This window comes from Muntiacus reevesi, chromosome 8, assembly GCF_963930625.1.
Source record: "Muntiacus reevesi chromosome 8, mMunRee1.1, whole genome shotgun sequence".
In the NCBI taxonomy this organism is placed as follows: Eukaryota; Metazoa; Chordata; class Mammalia; order Artiodactyla; family Cervidae; genus Muntiacus; species Muntiacus reevesi.
Window position 1 is genome coordinate 65,377,341 of NC_089256.1, and position 22,576 is coordinate 65,399,916.

Consider the following 22,576-nt stretch of genomic DNA (forward strand, 5'->3'; position numbering starts at 1 on the left):
ATTTTAATAATTCCTGTATTAAATAGGAAATGCCAAAAACTATAATTAAAAATTAATCAACAATGAAATCTGGGTACTGAAAGCCATGGAAGACATCCAAAGCTACACTCACAGACAAATTCATTCCACTTTTATAATGAAAACAAAAAGAAACTTTCTGTAAACATTAGTTGAACTAAATGACTAACAACCAAAAATGCTATTTATAAACTGAAAAATTATCCATTTAATCTTTAGAGGATAAAGCAAAGCAATCAAATCATTGACAAATCTCAATTAAGATTAAAATATAGATATTTCTTATATACTTTATCTAATGATATATCTATATATAGGTATATAGACAGATAAAAGGAATACAAAAATTTTTTAATAAATAATTTTATACTAAATTATAAATTCTCATCAATGTATCAATTTATAAGAAATCATAAATTATCAAAATTAATTTTAAAGGTAGCAAATTTGAACTTTGGCAAAAAGTTGAAAAGAGCTGTCTATTTAATTACCAAAAAAAGGTTTGGCCATCAAGACAAAATTGTTTGTCCATATGACTATTTCCTTAGGTAAATTCAAATCATTTTTAGGTAATTCTCATTTTATATCTATCACAGCTTTGTAAACAAAAATTTCAGACTCTAAAGCCTAACGTTCTCTCCAATTTCATGGAAAAGCTCTTGATCATAAATAGTTTTTTCCAAACATACATTTTTAGATTCTCAAAAGAACTTTTAAAATAAAAAGGTGAAATACCAAGTTTCTTCTAAAAACCTTAGAAAGAATAGTTCCCAACTCTTTCTGATTATTGCAATCACTTGGGGAGATTGCTAGGCCCATCCTGGCCCTACTGGGTTAGGTCTCTGGGACAGGTCAGGAGCCTGCAGGCCTCCAAAGTACCTCGTGTGTTTCTCATCACCAGCCAGGTTTGGGAACCAGTGCTCTACAGCACATCTTTTATTCTTCTCATTCCCACCTCTTCAAGGAGATATTCTGGGAAAGCAAAAGCTGTACCAGGAACCAATATGAAAGAGGTATGAGTGTATAACTGAACAGTACATGATTTGGTAGGAGAAATCAATGATAAACACCTAGACACACAGAGAGAAAAGCTCAATACATAAGAAAAGAGGAGGGAAACAACAAAAGATACTCTCCCCAATATTTTTCCCATGGATGAAATGATTGTTCCTGATAAAAGTGGGTAAAGGATTGAATCTCTTGTGCAAGAAAAGGGAAAGAATATAAACAACGATCTTTAAGTAACTGGGATATCATGTATCCCACAGCTTAACTTGACAGAACACCTATTGATATTCCAGGGACCTCTGAAGAATCAGAAACACCTATCAAGAGAGCAGAGAGTAGGCTGTCTTAAAACATTTTGTCTTTGTCTACCTAATGGTCTTTCTTTTTCTCACCAAATTAAAAGTAGGGGATAAAAAAATAAATAAATAAAAGTAGGGGATAGTGAGCAGATAATTAATTTTAAAAATTCTTCCAAGCACATTCAATATTTATGTCCTAAGTATTATAATAGTTACTACTTATAAGGAAGAATTACAGACGAAAGTTTTTTCAGTTCTGAGTATTTGTGTTCATCTGGGGGTGAGGAGATATGTAATCTAATAAATACAACTAGATAGAGCTAAATGAGAGTCAAGAAGATTAACAGCTCAAATATTTTTCAGTCGATCTAGGATGTTTTAAGGTCTCTGAATAAAACACCTATCCCAAAATATAACAGGATCTTCTCTCTCCACTGGCACACACACTAGATATTCCTGCATCTCAGTAGCTTAGATTCCCCTCAAGTATAGGACCTGTATCTTAATTATTTTTGCATCTGTTTGCTTTGTTCAGGACATTTGGCATAAAACATGGAGAATTAACAGGTGGCAATACAATTGAGAGATGTAATTAACTTTTGTCAAATGGCATTAACTATGTTCTATCAAAAGAAAAAAATCTTCATTTTGCTCTGTTACCCATTCCTACAGCAATTAATTTCTTTAATCTTGTCCTTAACTACTGAATATAGACTATTATATTCATCACACAACACAATATTAGAAAATAATGTCTCATTTAGATACAAATACAAAAAAAAAAAAAGAATAAGAAGAAATTATAATCTTTAATTCTCTGTTCTTACAGATCATCCATTTTGCAGGGACCTTCTTTCTTCAAACTTTCCTTGCTTCACTTGTTCTGTCAGAAGCTACACTAAATAACACCAAAGGTTATTAACAAAGACAGGTAATGAAAACAGAAGATGATGCTCACTTTCCAACCAAAGCTCCAGTTTTATATTAGTCAATACATTCACAAAATTCCTACCTCAAAGATTTGTTCAAAATTCTGAAACTCTTGTAATCTTGCCTGAAATCCTTCTGCAAGTGCCCCACCTGTAATATTTAGGTGAAGAGTTTAAAACCTAGTACATAGCAAGATAAGACATTTGCATTCTATTTTTAGAACCCATGTTTATATTTCAAATGGAAATCTGTACTGAATACACACCGCCTTCTGGCATCCCCTGTGCCCTGTGCTTTCTAGCACTGAGAACTTCCTTTGCAGAAACAAAAAAGATGCGATTGCGTGCTTCCAAAGGATCCACAACCCTGAGCTCCTCCACCAAGAAATGCAGGCATCTTTCCATGTGCTGTCTGCGCACCTGACCAAAAAAAAGGGGGCATTAAAAGAGTTCTAATAACTAAACAAGTATGACTTACAGGTCTATACTAAACTCCATTTATAGTGATATTAAGGATGGCATCACCAACACAATGGACATGGGTTTGGGTGGACTCCGGGAGTTGGTGATGGACAGGGAGGCCTGGTTTGCTGCAGTTCATGGGGTCGCAAAGAGTCGGACGCAACTGAGCGATGAACTGAACTGATTACTATACTATGTAGTAACAGTTGCCTTATACTTTTTTTAAATAACTTTATTTTTTTCAACTACTTTTTTTTAAAATTGGAGTATAGCTGCTTTACAATGTTTTGTTAGTTTTGCCTTGTAATTAACAAATAAATCCAAAAATTCTAATAAATGAAGTCTGATACTTGCTGATGAGAAATCTTCCTCTTAACTTAGTGATTCTTCCTTGAACATTTCATTTAAAATTCTGATGGCCCATTAAATACTACACAACCATTAAAAAATATATTGTAGACAAATACTAGTACTTATTGGCACAGGGAAAGGTTCTTAATTCTGTACTAAGGATATATGATGTATATGCATATTTATGTAATTAATACGTGGCATGCAGGCAACACTCACTAAAATGGGTGGCAATTTAATTTCTTCCTTAGGATTTTATTTTCTAAATTTTCTACAATGAAGCTATTAAAATTAGAAAATAAGTGCTACAATAAATTTGCTATAATGAAGTTAGTTTTACTTTGAAATCAGAGCATAAACGGTATATTTTTCTTCCAAAAAACACTGGGAATTAAAATTGGGGAGAATACATTAGCTATGGATTAGAGCTGTGACATTAAGTTTAAGATTAGCACTTGGGTATCTAAATTAGGAATAAGGATTAAAAGTTAGTGAGGGCTTAGTACCAGTCTTTAACATTATGGCTATGATAAGAGATCTCCATGTTAAGACTTAATAAAATTAAACTAAAGAGGAATGGAGAAGAACAATCTCTGGGTGCTATCTTCTGATTCTGTGATTACATGAGAGCTTGATTTGAAAGAGTATAATTACAAAATGAGTTAAAAACAGGATATAAGGTTTCATATTAAGCAAAATTTCAATTTGGGGGGTCAGGGGAAGAATGAAAGCAAATAATCTAACATGTGAATAGTGATGGGACAGTATAAATTTTATTTTTTTAATGTATTTTCTAAAGTCTTTGTTTGTTTTTGACCAGGCCATGTGGCTTGTGGGATCTTAGTTCCCTAACCAAGGATTGAACCCATGTCCCCTGCAATGGAAGCATGAAGTCCTAACCACTGGACTGCCAAAGAATTCTCTATAAGTTTTCTTAAAAAAATAATAAATATCAAGCAAATTAAATATTACTTGTACACTAAATGACAGATTCTTCATCCTTTCTAAAAAGTCTTTAAAACCACCAGCATGACTAAAGGGAAAGCAAAAAATACCAAGCACTGGCCATGATACAAATCATGTGGCACTCTCAATGTGGTGACAGAAATATAAACTTATATGAGCACTTCAAAAAACTCTTGGGCTGCATTGATTAAAATAGCATATTCTTTACCTATAATCCAGGAATTCTACTCCTTGATCTACACCCATTGATTACTGATTCCTGCGTTACTGACACTGTGAGTCAGATAAATCTGGCTTGGGGGCAAGAGCTGTTCTGTGTTACAGGTCATTTAACAGCATCGCAAGCCCATCCCCACTAGATGCTAGTGGCACAGAACCCATCACAGTGAGAAGCGCTGTATATATGCAAGAGAAATATACACCAGTGAGCAACAAGAAGACACACACAGGAAGATGCCCAGCAGCACTGTTCACAATAGCTAAACGAAGGAAAGTTACCCAAATGCCCGTCACTATCAGAATGAAGAGACCGACTGTTATTCACAGGACGAAAGACTATACACAATGAGAACATACTTCATCTACGCACAACAGAATGCACATGTCACAAATTTAACACTGAACAAAGAAACCCGACACAGAAGTAGATCCTATGTGGTTCCACTACACAAAGTTGAACAACCAGAAAAATTAATTTAGGCTATCAGAGACACAAGTGGTTATCCTTTGGTTGGAGGATAGAAGCTAGAAATGGGGGATACTGGGGTGCTGGAATGTTCTCCTTCTCGACCTGAACCCTTACAAAGGTATTAAATTTGTAAAATTCACTGAGCTGGACACCAATGATTTGTACACTTTTCTGTTATGCTATACTTAAATAGAGAATTAAAAAGGATGTTTCAAGATCTAAAATAATTTGACAGTATTGTCATAATACACCTTTATTTCAAAGTAGCTTAATACTCTGTCCTTAGCACATATCCACTTCAGGTTGTGTACAATTATACTCTTTTCTCAAAAGAATATCTGCTTATGATGTTCTACTCTATGATGTGTATTGTTTTCTCAGATACCAATGTACATTACTATATTTCAAAACTTAAGGGAAAAAAATGTAACTTACATCTTCCATATATTCTGGCTCTGATGCAGAGGCATCCCAACGATTATTCAGGATAAAAATATTAGGCTTGGAAAGTCGCTCATTTACCTTGTGAAAAAACTGTTTTTCCTGAAAAACACCCAATACCCAACAGTATGTTCACTTTTAAAGCTACTTTATTTCTATATTTATACATGAAAACTTATTTGAATCTAAAAGTTTGAACCATTTAACAACAGTGAGAACACCCAAAACACCTACTGAGATAAAGGATCCCAAAGCACTCTGAACATTAAACCTCCAGAGATGACAAAATTAAAATATAAGAAAGCAAAAGTTAAGATTTTCCTGCTTCTCTCATGAGTCTTTACTGAAATTCAATTGAACAAATATTTATCTGTTTCTACTACATGCAGGACATAAGATACTGCTAGATATGACAGTATTTTTAAAAAGCTACCTCAAATCTTGAAGATTCAGGCTAAGTAAATTAATGTAAGACACACGTATCATAATAAACATAGGACTTCCCTTGTGGCTCAGACGGTAAAGAGTCTGCCTACAACGCAGGAGACCCGGGTTCGATCCCTGGGTCAGGAAGATCCTCTGGAGAAGGAAATGGCAACCCACTCCAGTACTCTTGCCTAGAAAATCCCATGGTCGGAGGAGCATAGTAGGCCACAGTCCATGGGGTCGCAAAGAGTCGGACACAACTAAGCGACTTCACTTCATCTTCACTTCATCATAAAAAACAATAAAACGTATGTGCCATAAATGCTATAAACATCCAACCGAAATTAAGAAATCTTCTATAAAGGAGGAAGTGATGATAAAGATAGGTTTGATGGTACTGATAACGGCTTTTTGAAGGACGGAAAAATTGAGAGGGAAAAGAATTGTGAGCCAAGAATAACATAAACATAGGTACCAAAGTCAAGATGTATATCAAAGTTTGCTTACCTGACACCTAAATAATGGAGTTACTCTAAACCAGATTTTAAACATTTACCTATTTTTTATACCATCAGGTTGTAAAGAGCTGTCAGTATTGTCAGAGCAACATGGTTTATGATATAGATCAGGCCACATAAACACTATTAACACAGTGACAAAACAGAACCTGTTGGTAACAACTAGGTTTTAATGGTGTTTGGCCATTTATATGGTTTTGAGAAATAATAATGTTTAAAAATTACACTATAGCTTTGGATACTAGATATCAAAACTCCGGAAAGTTTATTTGAGATATGTCTGGTTCTAGACATCCTGGATAAATAATCTGTGTTTAACAGCAGCTTAAGAGTGTACACAGGTAAGCAGATATCTAGGGCGTACACAGGTAAACCTTTGTGAGAAAGTTGACAAAACTCAAAATATGAAAAGCTTTGCCTGCCAGACAGGGAGGTGAGGTGGGAATGTTCTATCTTATTTAAAATACTTAAGTCAACAGCCTAACAATTCTGGTGTCTGTTCCTTTAGAAACTTGCAAATAACTACAGTAAATGTCAACAACACACCTTGAACTCAAAGACTCACTACAAGCTAGAACCATCAAACCAAAATCAGTCTTTCTAGTCCCAAAGAAACACAAATCCCTTCATTCACCCCTGATATTACAGCTTCCTTCTAATATGCGATTTGGATTTCCCTTACTTTTCATAATCAGAAAGGATATTACTTCATATTCTATCACTCAAACAAAAGAATGATTAGATCCTACCGTGTTCATTAGAGTTGATTCGGAATTTGCAACCAAGACGAAGACATCAGCATCTAGGCAAAACTTATCAATCCAAGTATCCAGCTCCGTAGTGACATCCGTGCCCGGACTAAGGGGAATAAAGTAAGAATTATATTTTACATACATATATATGTGTACATATGTATTTTTTCTTTTGGCCATGTTGCACAGCATGTAGGATATGAAATCCCAGTTCCCTAATCAGGAATCGAACTCACACCCCCCACACAGAAGCGCAGATTCTTAACCACTGGGCCTCCAAGAAGTCCCTATACATTCTTTAAAAAGAAAATTTAGATTACAGAGAGATAATTTTTTTTAACTTTTAAAAATTAGTTGAAGTCTAAAGGATAAGATTTCTACCAGTTATCAGTTTGAAGCCTAGGAGATTTAAATTACTTTCTCATCTATAAGAGCAGTTGTGGGGGAAAAAAAAAAAAGAGCAGTTGTGGAAAGTTGAGAACTGTGCTCTACATACTTCTGTTCTGCTGACAACTCCCAGAGCCTATCCAACTGACAACTAAACAAATGTTAAAAATGTTTATTTATTAAAGAGAGAAAACTTCATGATTTTTGACAAAACAAGTAACATGATAAATATTTAAAATCTTTATGCTTTAATATACGATATTTGTTCTTTTTTTGACTTACTCTACTCTCTGTGTCAGACTCTCTAGGTCCACCTGCATCTCCACAAATGACCTTGTTTCCCTTTTATGGCTGAGTAATATTTCACTGTATATATATGTACCACTTCTACTTTATCCATTAATCTGCCACTAGATACTTAGGCTGTGTCCTTGTCCTGACTACTTTAAGTAGTGCTGCAAGAACACTGGGGTACATGCGTCCTTTTAAATTATGGTTTTCTCAGGGAGATTAAGACTGATATGTGTGTGTGTGTGTGTGTGTGTACACACACATACTACCATGTGTTAAAATAGATAGCTAGTGGGAACCCACAATGAAGCACAGAAGTCCTGTTTGGTGCTCTGTGATGGGTGGGAGGGCATGGTGGAGTGGAGGGAGGTCTAGAAGGCCCGAGGGAGGGGACATATGCATATGTGTAGTTGATTCACTTCACTGTACAGCAGAAACTAACACAGCATTACAAAGCAATTATATTCTAATAAAAAAAAAACTTTATGCTTTGGGAGGCTGAAAATAAGCACTAGAAAAAAAAATAAGGCTAATACACAATTTATACTATAAAAAGTACAGTCCAACTGTATATACATTGGCTTGATGTATCCTGTGACCAGCTGGCAAGAAAAACAGGTTGGGGTCATGGATACAGTCTGGCCATGAAGTAAAAGAAAAATTAAAACTATTATATTTAAACTAAATATTTTTAGGTGATTTCTCTGGCAGTTCAATGGTTAGGGGGCGCAAGTTCAATCCCTGGTTGAGGCACTAAGATGCCATATGCCACATGGTATGGCCAAAAATTAATTATTTAAGAAATTAAAACATAAAAAAAATAAACTCAGTGTTTTTATTTCTCATACCTTTTGTCTCATCCAAGCTATTTCTGTTGATTACTTGAAATACTGTTTCAATCAAAAGGGAAAGCCCTCATCAAATAAAAAAAAAAATTTCCATAAAACACTGAAATTTTAACTTAAGAAAACAAAAGAGCATACCATAATTTAAAAAAAAAATCATTTAACTACTTTTTTTTTGTTAAGGACTCTGTTAAAGGGACATGCATTACCATTTTATTAAGCACCAATGCAGTAGGATGATTTTTAAAGAACATATTAAATGCATATTAATCAGGTTAATCAGAAGAGCTGGGAATAAATTACAAAAGCATTTGATTAATTCTTGAACAACAAAAAGCTGTATGAACTGTCCAGCAGTTATTTTGGGAAACTAGGTCTCAAGAATGATTACTGATTAAAAACAATAACTGGTTAGAGTTATCTATCAAAGATATCTGGGCTTCCACGGATGTGGGTCCGATCCCTAGGTCAAGAAGATCCCCTAAAGAAGGAAATGGCAATCCACCACAGCATTCTTGCCTGGGAAATCCCATGGACAGAGGAACCTGGTGGGCTACAGTCCATGGGGTCAAGAGTCAGACACGACTCAGTGACTAAACCACAATAATCAACGTATCTAGAATGAGACAGTGTCTAAGGCTCAGCCCATTATCCAAACTACAAAGTCAGTCTAGCGAAAAAAGTGGTCAGTTCTTGAAATTTCCTGTACTAGAATCATACTGATAAATCAGCACTTTCATGTAACCATTAAGAAACAAAATAAAAAATAATACCTTAAATGTTCTGTTACAATCTAGCAAAGGAGAACAAAGCAGCAATTGAACATTTAAAATTTTTATGTACTGCATTCTACATACAAGCAGCATTTCTATTAAACAAAACTTTTACAATGAGAAAACATTTCATATATAATTTTACCTGTCTACTAAAACCAGGTCATCTCTCAAGAGGGCACATTTTGCCTTTGGCCAAAACACATGCACCAGACACCCAGCTTTCAAGTCTTTGTCCATATGAAGGGCGTGGGCCAGCTGATTAACTGTCTAAAAAGGGAAGGAAAGAAAAAACAAAACTACTTGTAACAAAATTCAAGAAAAATTTTAAATATTAGGACTTGCTAAGTTTATTTTTGCAAAACATGTAGAAAAAGCAGAACTTTATGTAATTTGAAATAAAACCATCTGGGGCAATCTTGAAAAACCTGAGGTTTAAAATTACCAAGTAGGAAAAAAAGAAAATAACAGCTATGAAAACAGTTGACTCATACCATCATGCAAAACAATGGGCTGGAAACATTCTAAATGCCCCAACAAATGGCATCCTATGCAACACCTGAACTTGATTATACTGTATGTATGAAAAAAAATCTACAATATATTAAGGGGAAAAAAGCAAATCAAAAAATAGCATATAAAACCATTTTCTTTTAAAAATACAGAGAAACACCAATTTAACTCTATACCAAAGTATTTCCACTGATTTTGGAAGTGTGTGAGCTGTGGAGTTTCTTTTCTTTTTTTCTAATTGTATTTCCTGACTCTTCTAAAATGAATTTATTGCTTACTAATGGGGGGCAGGTAAAGGAATGTCGCTAGGCAATATGCATACACGCGTGCTTTCAAGTTAGTGACAGCCCATGCACTGGGCTGGAGGAAGCACAAGCTGGAATCAAGACTGCCGGGAGAAATATCAATAACCTCAGATATGCAGATGACACTACCCTTACGGCAGAGAGTTTAGAGGAACTAAAAAGCCTTGTGATGAAAAGTGAAAGAGGAGATTGAAAAAGTTGGCTTAAAACTCAACATTCACAAAACTAAGATCATGGCATCTGGTCCCATCATTTCATAGCAAATAGATGGGGAAACCGTGGAAACAGTGACAGACTTTATTTTTGGAAAAGGAAAGGAACATGAAGTCAGTCACGTCCTACTCTGCAACCCCATGGACTATAGTACCAGGCTCCTCCGTCCATGGGATTTTCCAGGCAAGAATACTTGAGAGGGTTACCATTTTCTTCTCCAGGAGATCTTTCTGACCTAGGGATTGAACCAGGGTCTCCCACAGTGTGGGCAGACACTTTACCATCTGAGCCACAGGGGAAGTCCACCAGGGGTGCTCCTGGTGGACTATTTTGGGGTATTCCAAAATCACTGCAGATGGTGACTGAAGCCATGAAATTAAAAGACGCTTGCTCCTTAAAAGAAAAGCTATGACCAACCTAGACAGCATACTAAAGAGGAGAGACATTACTTTGCCAACAAAGGTCTGCCTAGTCAAAGCTACGGTTTTTCCAGTAGTCATGTATGGATGTGAGAGTCAGACTATAAAGAAAACTGAGCGCCGAAGAATTGATGCTTTTGAACTGTGGTGTTGGAGAACACTCTTGAGAGTCCCTTGGACTGCAAGGAGATCCAACCAGTCCATCCTAAAGGAGATCAGTCCTGAATATTCTTTGGAAGGACTGATGCTAAAGCTGAAACTACAATACTTTGGCCACCTGATGGAAAGAACTGACTCATTTAAAAAAACTGACTCTCCTAATGCTGGGAGAGATTGCAGGCAGGAGGAGAAGGGGACGACAGAGGATGAGATGGTTGGATGGCATCACTGACTCAAAGGACATGAGTTTGAGTAAACTCCAGGAGTTGGCAATGGACAGGGAAGCCTGGTGTGCTGCAGTCCATGGAGTCACAAAGAGTCGGACACGGCTGAGCAATTGAACTGAACTGACTGATGTCCTCTCTTTCCGTTTAAGCTCCCTAAAGTATTTCTACTTCTCAAGATGACTTCTGATATACATTTGTTTATTATCTTTCATGTACATGTTAAACACACAATTAAGTTCAAAGGGCTTAAGACAAAATTAATAATCAAGGAAAGGGCATCAGAACACATACCTCTATGATTCTTTTGCAATTTACATGAAACTTAAAAATGGAAACATCTATTATCAAATGGCCACAGTAGTCCTGATCAAGGTTGAAGTGAATTTCCGCAGTGACAATGATAGATAGTGGTTTTTTCGCTTGTTTTTATAAACTTTTTGATAGAATTACAAACTTGTGACTCTTCTGTATGGCTTAAAAGTTTGAATATTTTCATAAATATCATCTCATTTATTGCTCATAAATAAATACTGAAGGGTATTAGAACGATTGAGTTACCTGCTCTGATCAAACAGCAAACTCACAGGAGGATGACTAGACCTATGAATTCACCTACAGTTTAGTCAAAACTAAAATGGCATGGATCTTCACATACTGAACTTCTGTATTTGTGGGAAAGCTCTTATGACTAAAGTGAATATAATGAGAAACAGTGCCTTTTCCACTTGCTTTCATCCACCAAAGCAAACAACTTGCATCCTAATTGTTTTTTCTTTTTGTTTGGCTGAAAACACCTAGTGCCACTGAATTCCTTAAGAAATTTATACAAGGTAGGGGACTACTGGAGAAGGCAATGGCACCCCACTCCAGTCTCCTGCCTGGAGAATCCCATGGACAGAGGAGCCTGGCGGGCTGCAGTCCACGGGGTCGCTAAGAGTCAGACACGACTGAGCGACTTCACTTTCACTTTTCACTTTCATGCACTGGAGAAGGCAATGGCCCCCCACTCCAGTGTTCTTGCCTGGAGAATCCCATGGATGGGGGAGCCTGGTGGGCTGCCGTCTATGGGGTCGCACAGAGTTGGACACGACTGAAGCAACTTAGCTGCAGCAAGGAACTACCACTGGCCTTTATCTGATAAAGTATAGCATTTAGACATGAATTAGCTTACCAAATATTCCGAAGACAAGAACAGTTTCTAAAGGCACAGGTGTGGGTCAAAAACAGATTCCAGAGCCCAATTTTTTAAACAAAGTTTTCTTTAGAAACAAGATTTATGACTAAACAGCAATGACACACTTCAGTAATGTTCTTTTCACTGGGAACAATACTTTAAAATTTTTATAAACTTTTAATTCTAATTTATCTTCATTTGAAGTTAAGGACAGGTTTTATTCTTCCAAGAATTTAGCTCTGAAGCAAACGTATCTGAGAAAATCCAAAATAATACTGATGGTTTTAAAAGTTATGAAGAGAAATACTAATGGTTCTTCCATCTCTAGCAATGCAGACATCTTGTCAGAAGCTTCTAAAAGAACAAGTTAAGGACATTATTTCAGGTGCATTATGCTACTAAAGGTCAAACAGCATACCTTCACACTCTTTTTTTCATCTGACCCTTCTGTCATGAGGTAGGCTTTATCTCCATCAGTTCCTTCAACACTCAGGAAGCAATTGGTTGTATGGCCAATCCCACTAGGGAGGACTTTATCCCACAACATGGCATTGATAACAGAGCTCTTCCCACTGCTTGTTCTGAAGAATGAATACACAAAATCATGACAAAACATAATGATAAAAATTTTGTTCTTTCACTGGGTCAAAGGCCAACTTTTTTAGAATGCAAATTTTGTACAAAAATTTCACCAGATTCCATTTTTTATTAAAAAGTTGACAACTTGATTTACATAACTATTAGCAATATACATTTCAGAAAAACAAAATGGAGGAAAACAAATCCTACCTTTCCCATAAAGCTATCCTCCCTTACCCTTTTTATCTTTCTTGCTTTTTGATTCCCATAACAAGGTGTGGTCTAATATCCATTCTTAAATCTTCTTAAATCTGGGCTGAACTTTCTTTACATGCAAAACTCATTCCTATTTCTTCTTCTCAAGTGGGACAACTGAGTCATCACTTCCCCAACAAGCCTCTTCCCTCCTACTCTGACTTCTACTCCACCCTAACCTGAGGTTGGGTCTCTTTCATGGACTTACTTCATACTAGACTCTGCACAAGCTCAAGTGGGTAAGCAAATAACAAAAAAGACAAACAAAAACGAGCTTGAAGAAAAGTTTTCAGGGACATAAACAAGGTGGTTTAATAGAGAATAACTGAAAAGGAATACCTTAGATAGCTTGGTCTGGAAAGGTTTCTACAGTTAACATTTAGAATGAGACTTAAAGAATGCAAAGGAGTTTGACACTGAACAAGACACAGAGAATTCTACAGATAGGCTGCTGCCAAGCGCTAAAGCCCTAAGATGGGAAATAGCTTAGAGGGCCCACAAGGTTAGCTTAATGAGTAAATAAATGCCTCTATTAGGCATTTATGCCTAATGACATGTCACATGACATGATGCCACATGACATCTAAACAACCAAGTATGGGCCTTGTCATTTGTCTTTGCATCTCTAGTGACTGGTGCATAGACAGTTAACAAATGGTCCCTAAATTAATGTATGAGCTGCGGCAGAAATCACTCTTATCACTCCACAAGATTCTTTAAGGAATGGCATATCTTATTCTCCCTCTGGGAATCATGGAGCTGAAAACCTTTTTGGAAGTCACACCTGATAATCCACAGAAATTTAAAAGAGTAAGTCACAAATTATCTATTTTTCTATTCTTATAATTGGCTAAGAAGCCAATTCTTAGAGATGAGCACCCTTAAAAAAGAAATGACTTTCATAAAGCTTTATTTTATACCAGGAACTAAAACAAACAAACTTTTTTACATGCTAATAGCTTTAACATTTAATATGAGCAGAAACTGCTGTAAAGAGAAGGAGAAGGAATACCCTTGCTGAAACATCAGAAACAAAGCTGCAGATATGATCAAGCTGAACACTATCCTTGAGAAGAATAGTAAAGAGTTACCTGCCAAAAAATGCCACTTTCATGTGTCTCCGAGACAGCACCTCACCAATGATGGAAAGCTTGCTTTTATACCTCTGTATTTCTATCAGATCATCCTCTGTAGCTACTCGGTCAAGTTCTGGATTCTTATATGTTGCTGTAAAATTAAAATGGTATTAGATAAAATAATATAGATGAATATTACATTAATTATAGGGCTTCCCTTAGAGCTCAGTCAGTAAGGAATCTGCCTGCAGTGTGGAAGACCTGGGTTTCATTCCTGGGTTGGAAAGATCCCTGGAGAAGGAAATGGCAACCCACTCCAGTAATTATAAAATACTTAAGATGTGCATACATTTTGGTTTTGTTCTATATTAACATGACATTTGAAAATAAAAATGGCATGGATCTGAATATCTGGTAAAAGGTGAATGCCTTGTTGCAACAGGTCATTAGGAATACTGCTCAGAATTATAAAATTACTAAAAATTACAGGGATCCAGTCAAAAGGATATTTATTTATTTTTAAAATGTTTGTTTATTTGACTGTGCTGTGTCTTAGTTGCAGCATATGGGATCTAGTTCCCTGACCAGGATTTGAACCTAGGTCCCCTGCACTGGGACAGAGTCTTAGCCACTGGACTACCAGGGAAGACCCAAAAGGGTATTTATTATTCATCTAATACAAAATACCCACTTAAGACCAAAACATATTTCTGAACAGAGTAACTAGAACCTAATATCCACCAATTATAATTTCATTCTGACAGGAGCTTCAAATCTTGAACTGAGCAGAGGGATTCACATGCTAAGAGTGGGGTTTGAATAGGTAATGGTTGTTCAGTCGCTAAGCTCTGTCTGACTCTTTGTGATGCCATGGACTGCAGCATGCCAGGCTTCCCTGTCCTTCACTATCTCCCAGAGTTTGCTCAAATTCATGTCCATTGAGTCGGTGATGTTATCTAACCATCTCATCCTCTGCCACCCTCTTCTCCTTTTGCCTTCAATCTTTCCCAGCATCCGGTGGCCAAAGTATTGAAGCTTCAGCCAACTCCACTGAGCTGGCTCTTTGCATCAGGTGGCCAAAGAATTGGAGTTTCAGCTTTAGCATTAGTCCTTCCAATGACTATTCAGGGTTGATTTCCTTTAGGGCTGACTGGTTTGATCTCCTTGCTCTCCAAGGGACTCTTAAGAGTCTTTTCTAGCACCACAGTTCAAAAGCATCAATTCTGTGGTGCTCGGCCTTTATGGTCCAACTTTCACATCCATACTTGACTACTGGAAAAGCCATAGCTTTGACAATACGGACCTTTGTTGGCGAAGTGATGTCTCTGCTTTTAATACAATGTCTAGGTTTGTCACAGCTTTCCTGTCTCACTTTTCACTAAAACAGATCTGACATGTTGACTTAACTGTTGAGTTGACAGGGAGATAAGTATAATGGCTAAATGTGGGCTGCCTCACTTTTTAGTCTGGGCATTTACAAGTTGTGTGATCTTTGGTAAGCTGCTTACCTTTTCTGTGCCTTAGGTCCTTTATCTTTAAAGTGTGTGTGATTGCAAACTAGTACAGCCGCTATGGAGAGCAGTGCGGAGATTCCTTAAAAAACTGGAAATAGAACTGCCATATTACCCAGCAATCCCACTCCTGGGCATACACACCGAGGAAACTAGATCTGAAAGAGACACGTGTACCCCAATGTTCATCGCAGCACTGTTTATAATTGCCAGGACATGGAAGCAACCTAGATGCCCATCACCAGACAAATGGATAAGGAAGCTATGGTACATATACACAATGGAATATTACTCAGCCATTAAAAAGAATTCATTTGAATCAGTTCTAATGAGATGGATGAAACTGGAGCCCATTATACAGAGTGAAGTAAGCCAGAAAGATAAAGACCAATGCAGTATACTAACGCATATATATGCAATTTAAAAAGATGGTAACGATAACCCAATATGCAAAACAGAAAAAGAGACACAGATGTACAGAACAGACTTTGGGACTCTGTAGGAGAAGGCGAGGGTGGGATGTTCTGAGAGAATAGCACTGAAACAAGTATACTATCAAGGGTGAAACAGACCACTAGCCCAGGTTGGATGGATGAGACAAGTGCTCAGGGCTGGTGCACTGGGAAGACCCAGAGGGATGGGATGGGGAGGGAGGCGGGGGGGTGGGGGATCGGGATGGGGAACACATGTAAACCCATGGCTGATTCATGTCAATGTATGGCAAAAACCACTACAATATAAATAAATAAATAAAACAAAACCAAAAAAAAAATGAGTGTGATTAAAATCTTCCTCAGTGTTGATTTGAGTATTAAATGAGCTATTATTAAGTACTTAGAACAGGACCTCACACATATACTTCTTTCTTAGTTGCTATTAATATAATTCAATGTTCCTCCTTTGGTCAGCAGAAATGGGTTTTGTTACGGTATCTCATATAGCACAATGCTCTGTACGTGTTCAGTATCCAAGGTTGAAAGAATAAAGGATCTTTATATATTTTCAAAAGTAATTATTTTAAAAACTTAGAGATATTAACCTTCAACAAAATGTGATCCTTCAGTAACAAACTCCAGTAACTGGTCGAAGATTGCTGTAATTGTCTTCTTAGCCAGCACGAAGTGCTTCAGTGGAGAAGCAGTTTCTGCCATTATGCTGAAAATAAAATGTTAGAAAAGTACAAATTAAAGACACATGAGTTAATGACACTTTTCAGCAACACTGACTCCCCAATGAAACAAACTTCCAAAACATTTATTTGGCTCTGCTGGGTCTTAGTTATAGTTTGTGGGCTTTTCAGCTGCAGCATTCAAGCTCTTAATGGTGGCATGTGGGATCTAGTTCCCCAACCAGGGATCAAACTCAGGCCCCCTGCATTGGGAGTGTGGAGTCTTAGCCATTGTACCACCAGGGAAGTCCCCCTAAATATTTTGATGTAGCTATTTTTGGGAGAGAAGTGATCTACTCAGACAATTAAAGACTACTTTTGGGCAATATTCCACTAAAATATGTGAAGTCTATTGCCCAAAATTTGATAGCAATTTCTATTTATTTCCCTTTGCTGATGATGAAAACTAGCCAAATTCTGAGTGCATGTGACTCTATTTTCCCCCCAAACTTTAAATTTTTTATTTTGTACTGGGATATAGTCGATTAACAATGTTGTGGCAGTTTCAGGTGAACCTTGAAGGTACTCAGCCATACATAGGTGGGCTAAGTCACTTCAGTCGTGTCCGACTCTTTGCAACCCCATGATTCTTCAGGCAAGAATACTTAAGTGGATTGCCATGCCCTCCTCCAGGGGATCTTTCTGACCCAGGGATTGAAACTGTGTCTCCTGCATTGGCAAGTGGGTTCTTTACCACTAGCATCACCTAGGAAGCCATATATATACATGTATCCATTCTCCCCCAAACCCTTCTCCCATCTAGGCTAGCAAATAACATGAAGCAGAGTCCCATGTGCTATACAGTAGGTACTTATTGATTATCCATTTTATATATAGCAGTGCGTACATGCGGAGACAGCAATGGCACCCCACTCCAGTACTCTTGCCTGGAAAATCCCATGGATGGAGAAGCCTGGGCGGCTGCAGTCCATGGGGTCACTAAGAGTTGGACACGACTGAGCGACTTCACTTTCACTTTTCACTTTCATGCACTGGAGAAGGCAATGGCAACCCACTCCAGTATTCTTGCCTGGAGAATCCCAGGGACGGGAGCCTGGTGGGCTGCCATCTATGGGGTCGCACACGACCAAAGAGACTTAGCAGCAGCAGCAGCAGCAGCAGCAGTGTGTACATGACATTCTCAAAGTCCCTAACTATCCCTTCCCCTGGCAACCATGAGTTCCTTTTCTAAGTCTATGAGTCTTTTTCTGTTTTGTAAATTTATTTGTATATTTCTTTTCAGATTCCACATATAAGGGATGTCATAGGATATTTCTCCTTCTCTGACTCATTTAACTAAGTATGACACTCTCTAGGTCCATCCATGTTGCTGCAAAGGGTATTATTTCATTCTTTTTAATGGATGAGTAATATTGCATTGTAATATATGTACTGCATCTTTTTTATCCTGTCCTCTGTAGATAGACATTTAGGTTTCCTCAGTGTCTTGGCTATTGTAAACAGCGTTGCAATGAACACTGAGGTGCATGAATCCTTTTGGACGTTCTTTTGCAGATATATGCCCAGGAGTGGGATTGCTGGATCATATGGTAGCTCTATTTTTAGTTTTTTAAGGAACCTCCATACTGCTCTCCATAGTGACAATATTGATTCCCATAGTGACTATTACATTCCCATAAGCAATATAGAAGGGTTCTTTTCTCTCCACACCCTCTCCAGCATTTGTTGTTTTTGGATTTTTTGATGACAGCCATTCTAAACGCTGTGAGGTGATATCTCATTTTAGTTTTGATTTGCACTTCTCCAATAACTACTGAAGTTGAACATCTTTTCATGTGCCTATTGGTCATCTGTATGTCCTCTTTGGAGAAATGTCTATTCAGGTCTTCTGCCCATTGTTTTGAATGGGTTATTTGTTTTCATGCTAGTAAGAGTGCATGTGACTTAACTACATCAGGGAACAGGATGAGTGAGATGAAGCCAAGTTCACCAACAATAAGTTACTGTCTCTCAACCTTGACCTCTAGGTGGGTGAAGGTGGATAGGCAGAGTGAGTAAATAAAACTTCCAACATCATATTAACGTTTGATGCAATACTAACGTTTAGAAATTAGTTTTCGTCGCAACAAGTAAGGAGGCAAGCTTTAAAAAAAGCAATACAAACGTTTAGAAAGTAGTAGTTCTCATCGCAGCAAATATGGAGACAAGCCTCATAAAGAGCATCAACGTTTCCAGCCAAAGTAACAAGAACTTACTTACAGGAATTTAAGTTAAAAAAATAATTTTTGGTGGTAGCTTCTCATAAAGAGCACCCAACAAAACCGATCACACACCTGTCTAATCTCTGTGTGCGTGTGTGTAAAATGGAGCAGAGCAGCCATAAAAAAGGCTGAGACTTTCAAGGGGTCAGGAAATGACTGACCGAATGGCTGCGAGAGAAAACACGGTGAGAATAACCACCCGGTTCAGCTGGTTGTGAACGCCTTCCTTGGAGAAAGGCCTTTCCCGTCCTCCACACCAGGCGCGGGAGCCCCGCCTGCGGGGCTCGGGGCCAGACCCCACCCCCGTCCCGCGAGCCCTGGCCCGGGCCCGGCCGCCCGACTCCTTGGGCACTGACCTCGCGGGCTCCGCGGGCCCGACCCGGGCGCTGGCCCCACTCGCAACCCCTCCAGCTCGCTCCTTTGCCGCAGACCCCGCGGCGGCGCCTCTTCACAGAGCGCCCCGCGCACGACTCCCTGCCCTCTATCCCCGGCAGGACGAAGGTCACCCGAGCAAAGTGAACCGATCCGCGGCCGAGACAGCGGGCACTCACCCAGTCCGGGCTCCGACTTGTCACCCAGCAACCGCACCTCAGCCACAGCCCTCAAGCAGCCTCATTCTCCCAAAAGACGCTGGGAAATTAAGAGGGGGCGGGAGGAGAGGCGCGAGGGCGGTTACTTCCGGCCTCTTGGCCTCCCGGATTTTGTTTGGCTCCATGACCGGAAGTGCGTCTTCGCCGAAGGTCATATTTCTTAAGGGCACAGGGCAAAGAGTTTTTGTTGGCAGGGAATGCTGCTACAAGAATGTTTTTCAGTTCCCCTAGTTTCTGCTTCGCCTCCCTCTGCCTTCAAAATTTCCAAAGCTCTGCCCAGCCTCGGCGTCGCTAGCTGCCAGTGGTTGGTGTAGTGAGGAAGAGCGAAAAGGAGGACAGGTGCGGCGAGATGAGGTTGGGTTGTGGCGCAAAACAAGGAATCCTGCTTGCTCGGCCATCAGCAATAAAGAAAAACCTTTTGACTTATAGACTACCTTAGCTGTGTGTGTGTGTGTGTGTGTGTGTGTGTGTGTGTGTGTGTGTGTGTGTGTGTGTGTGTGTGTGTGTGTGTGTGTGACTACCTTAGCTGTGTGTGTGTGTGTGTGTGTGTGACTACCTTAGCTGTGTGTGTGTGTGTGTGTGTGACTACCTTAGCTGTGTGTGTGTGTGTGTGTGTGTGTGTGTGACTACCTTAGCTGTGTGTGTGTGTGTGTGTGTGTGTGTGTGTGACTACCTTAGCTGTGTGTGTGTGTGTGTGTGACTACCTTAGCTGTGTGTGTGTGTGTGTGTGTGTGTGTGTGTGACTACCTTAGCTGTGTGTGTGTGTGTGTGTGTGTGTGTGTGTGTGTGTGTGTGCGCGCGCGCGCGCGCGCGCTAACTTGTATCCAGCTCTTCGCGTGTCCAACTCTTTGCGACCCCATGGACTCTAGCGTTCCAGACTCCTCTGTGCACAAAATTTTCCAGGCAAGAATACCTGACGAGGTTGCCATTTCTTACTCCAGGGGATCTTCCAGGTTCAGGGATCCAACCTGTCTCCCGCCTTTGCAAGCGGATTATTTATCACGGAGCCAATCCTTGACTCAGTTCAGTTCAGTTCAGTCGTGGCCGACTCTTTGCGACCCCATGGACCGCAGCAGCTCAGCCTGCCTGTCCATCACCAACTCCCGAAGTTTACCCAAACTCATGTCCACTGAGTTGGTGATGCCATCCAACCATTTCACCCTCTGTCGTCCCCTTCTCCTGCCTTCAATCTTTCCCAGCATCAGGGTCTTTTCAAATGAGTCAGTTCTGTGCATCAGGTGGCCAAAGTACTGGAGTTTCAGCTTCAGCATCAGTCCTTCCAAAGAATATCAAGGACTGATTTCCTTTAGGATGGGCTAGTTGGATCTCCTTGCAGTCCAGGCACCCTCAAGAGTCTTCTACAACACCACAGTTCAAAAGCATCAATTCTTCAGCGCTCAGTTTTCTTTATCGTCCAACTCGCATCCGTACATGACTACTGGAAAAACCATAGCTTTGCCTAGATGGACCTTTGTTGGCAAAGTAATGTCTCTCCTTTTTAATGCTGTCTAGGTTGGTCATAACTTTCCTTCCAAGGATGAAGCATCTCTTAATTTCATGCCTGCAGTCACCATCTGCAGTGATTTTGGAGCCCCAAAAATAAAGTCTGTCACTGTTTCCATTGTTATCCCATCTATTTGCCATGAAGTGATGGGACCGGATGCCATGATCTTAGTTTTCGGAGTGTTGAGCTTAAAGCCAACTTTTTCACTCTCCTCTTCCACTTTCATCAAGAGGCCCTTTAGTTCTTCTTCACTTTCTGCCATAAGGGTGGTGTCATCTGCATATCTGAGGTTATTGATATTTCTCCTGGCAGTCTTGATTCCAGTTTGTGCTTCATCCAGCCCAGTGTTTCTCGTGATGTACTCTGCATATAAGTTAAATAAGCAGGGTGACAATATACAGCCTTGATGTACTCCTTTTCCTATTTGGAACCAGTCTGTTGTTCCATGTCCAGTTCTAACTGTTGCTTCCTGACCTGCATACAGATTTCTCAAGAGGCAGGTCAGGTGGTCTGGTATTCCCATCTCTTTCAGAATTTTCCACAGTTCGTTGTGACCCACACAGTCAAAGGCTTTGGCATAGTCAATAAAGCAGAAATAGATGTTTTTCTGGAACTCTCTTGCTTTTTCGATGATCCAGCGGATGTTGGCAATTTGATCTCTGGTTCCTCTGCCTTTTATAAATCCAGCTTGAACATCTGGAAGTTCATGTCACGTATCGCTGAAGCCTGGCTTGGAGAATTTTGAGCCTTACTTTACTAGCATGTGAGATGAGTGCAATTGTGCAGTGGTTTGAGCATTCTTTGGCATTGCCTTTATTTGGAATTGGTTTGAAAATTGACCTTTTCCAACCATGACTGCTGCTAAGTCACTTCAATCGTGTCCGACTCTGTGTGACCTGATAGATGTCAGCCCACCAGGCTCCCCTGTCTCTGGGATTCTCCAGTCAAGAACACTGGAGTGGGTTGCCATTTCCTTCTCCAATGAGTGAAAATGAAAAGTGAAAGTGAAGTCGCTTAGTCGTGTTCGACTCTTAGCGACCCCATGGACTCCAACCTACCAGGCTCCACCGTCCACGGGATTTTCCAGGCAAGAGTACTGGAGTGGGATGCCATTGCCTTCTCCTCCAACCATGACTAGTGCTTCTCAAATTTTGTACTCAGGAATTTTGTACTTGAGGATCTTATTAAACTGCAGATTCTGATTCACTGGGTCCAAGTGTGCATTTCTAACATCCCTTGAGTGTTGCTGCTCCTGTTCTGCACATGACTCAAAGGAAAGTCCTGGGACTTTCTCTAGTTGGCAAGAGACACAGTTTTGCAATTGACGCCCCTTTATCCTTCTGAGCCCTAGGTACTTCATCCACAAATGCAGAATACTAATACCTACTTTATGGTAGGAGCTAGTATCCAGTTATTCAACCAAACACTAACCCTAGGTATTTCTGGGAGATTATTTGTGATTAACATCTATAGTCAGTTGACTATGTAAAAGATGGAGAAGCTCTAT

General features: G+C 39.2%; 1 protein-coding gene across 1 annotated transcript in view; it reads right to left on the reverse strand.

Annotated features, from left to right (window-relative positions):
- Positions 1-19,654, reverse strand: part of MFN1 (mitofusin 1) — a 34,860-nt gene extending 15,206 nt beyond the window's left edge. The window contains exons 1-9 of the mRNA XM_065942777.1: positions 19,527-19,654; positions 16,625-16,740; positions 14,090-14,225; positions 12,583-12,745; positions 9,300-9,424; positions 6,856-6,964; positions 5,157-5,264; positions 2,521-2,674; positions 2,338-2,405 (exon numbers count right to left, since the gene is read on the reverse strand). Of these exons, the coding sequence (XP_065798849.1) occupies positions 2,338-2,405; positions 2,521-2,674; positions 5,157-5,264; positions 6,856-6,964; positions 9,300-9,424; positions 12,583-12,745; positions 14,090-14,225; positions 16,625-16,736 (975 nt within the window). The 5' untranslated portion in view covers positions 16,737-16,740; positions 19,527-19,654. The remainder of the gene's footprint in view (positions 1-2,337; positions 2,406-2,520; positions 2,675-5,156; positions 5,265-6,855; positions 6,965-9,299; positions 9,425-12,582; positions 12,746-14,089; positions 14,226-16,624; positions 16,741-19,526) is intronic.
- Between the last annotated feature and the right edge of the window lie 2,922 nt (positions 19,655-22,576).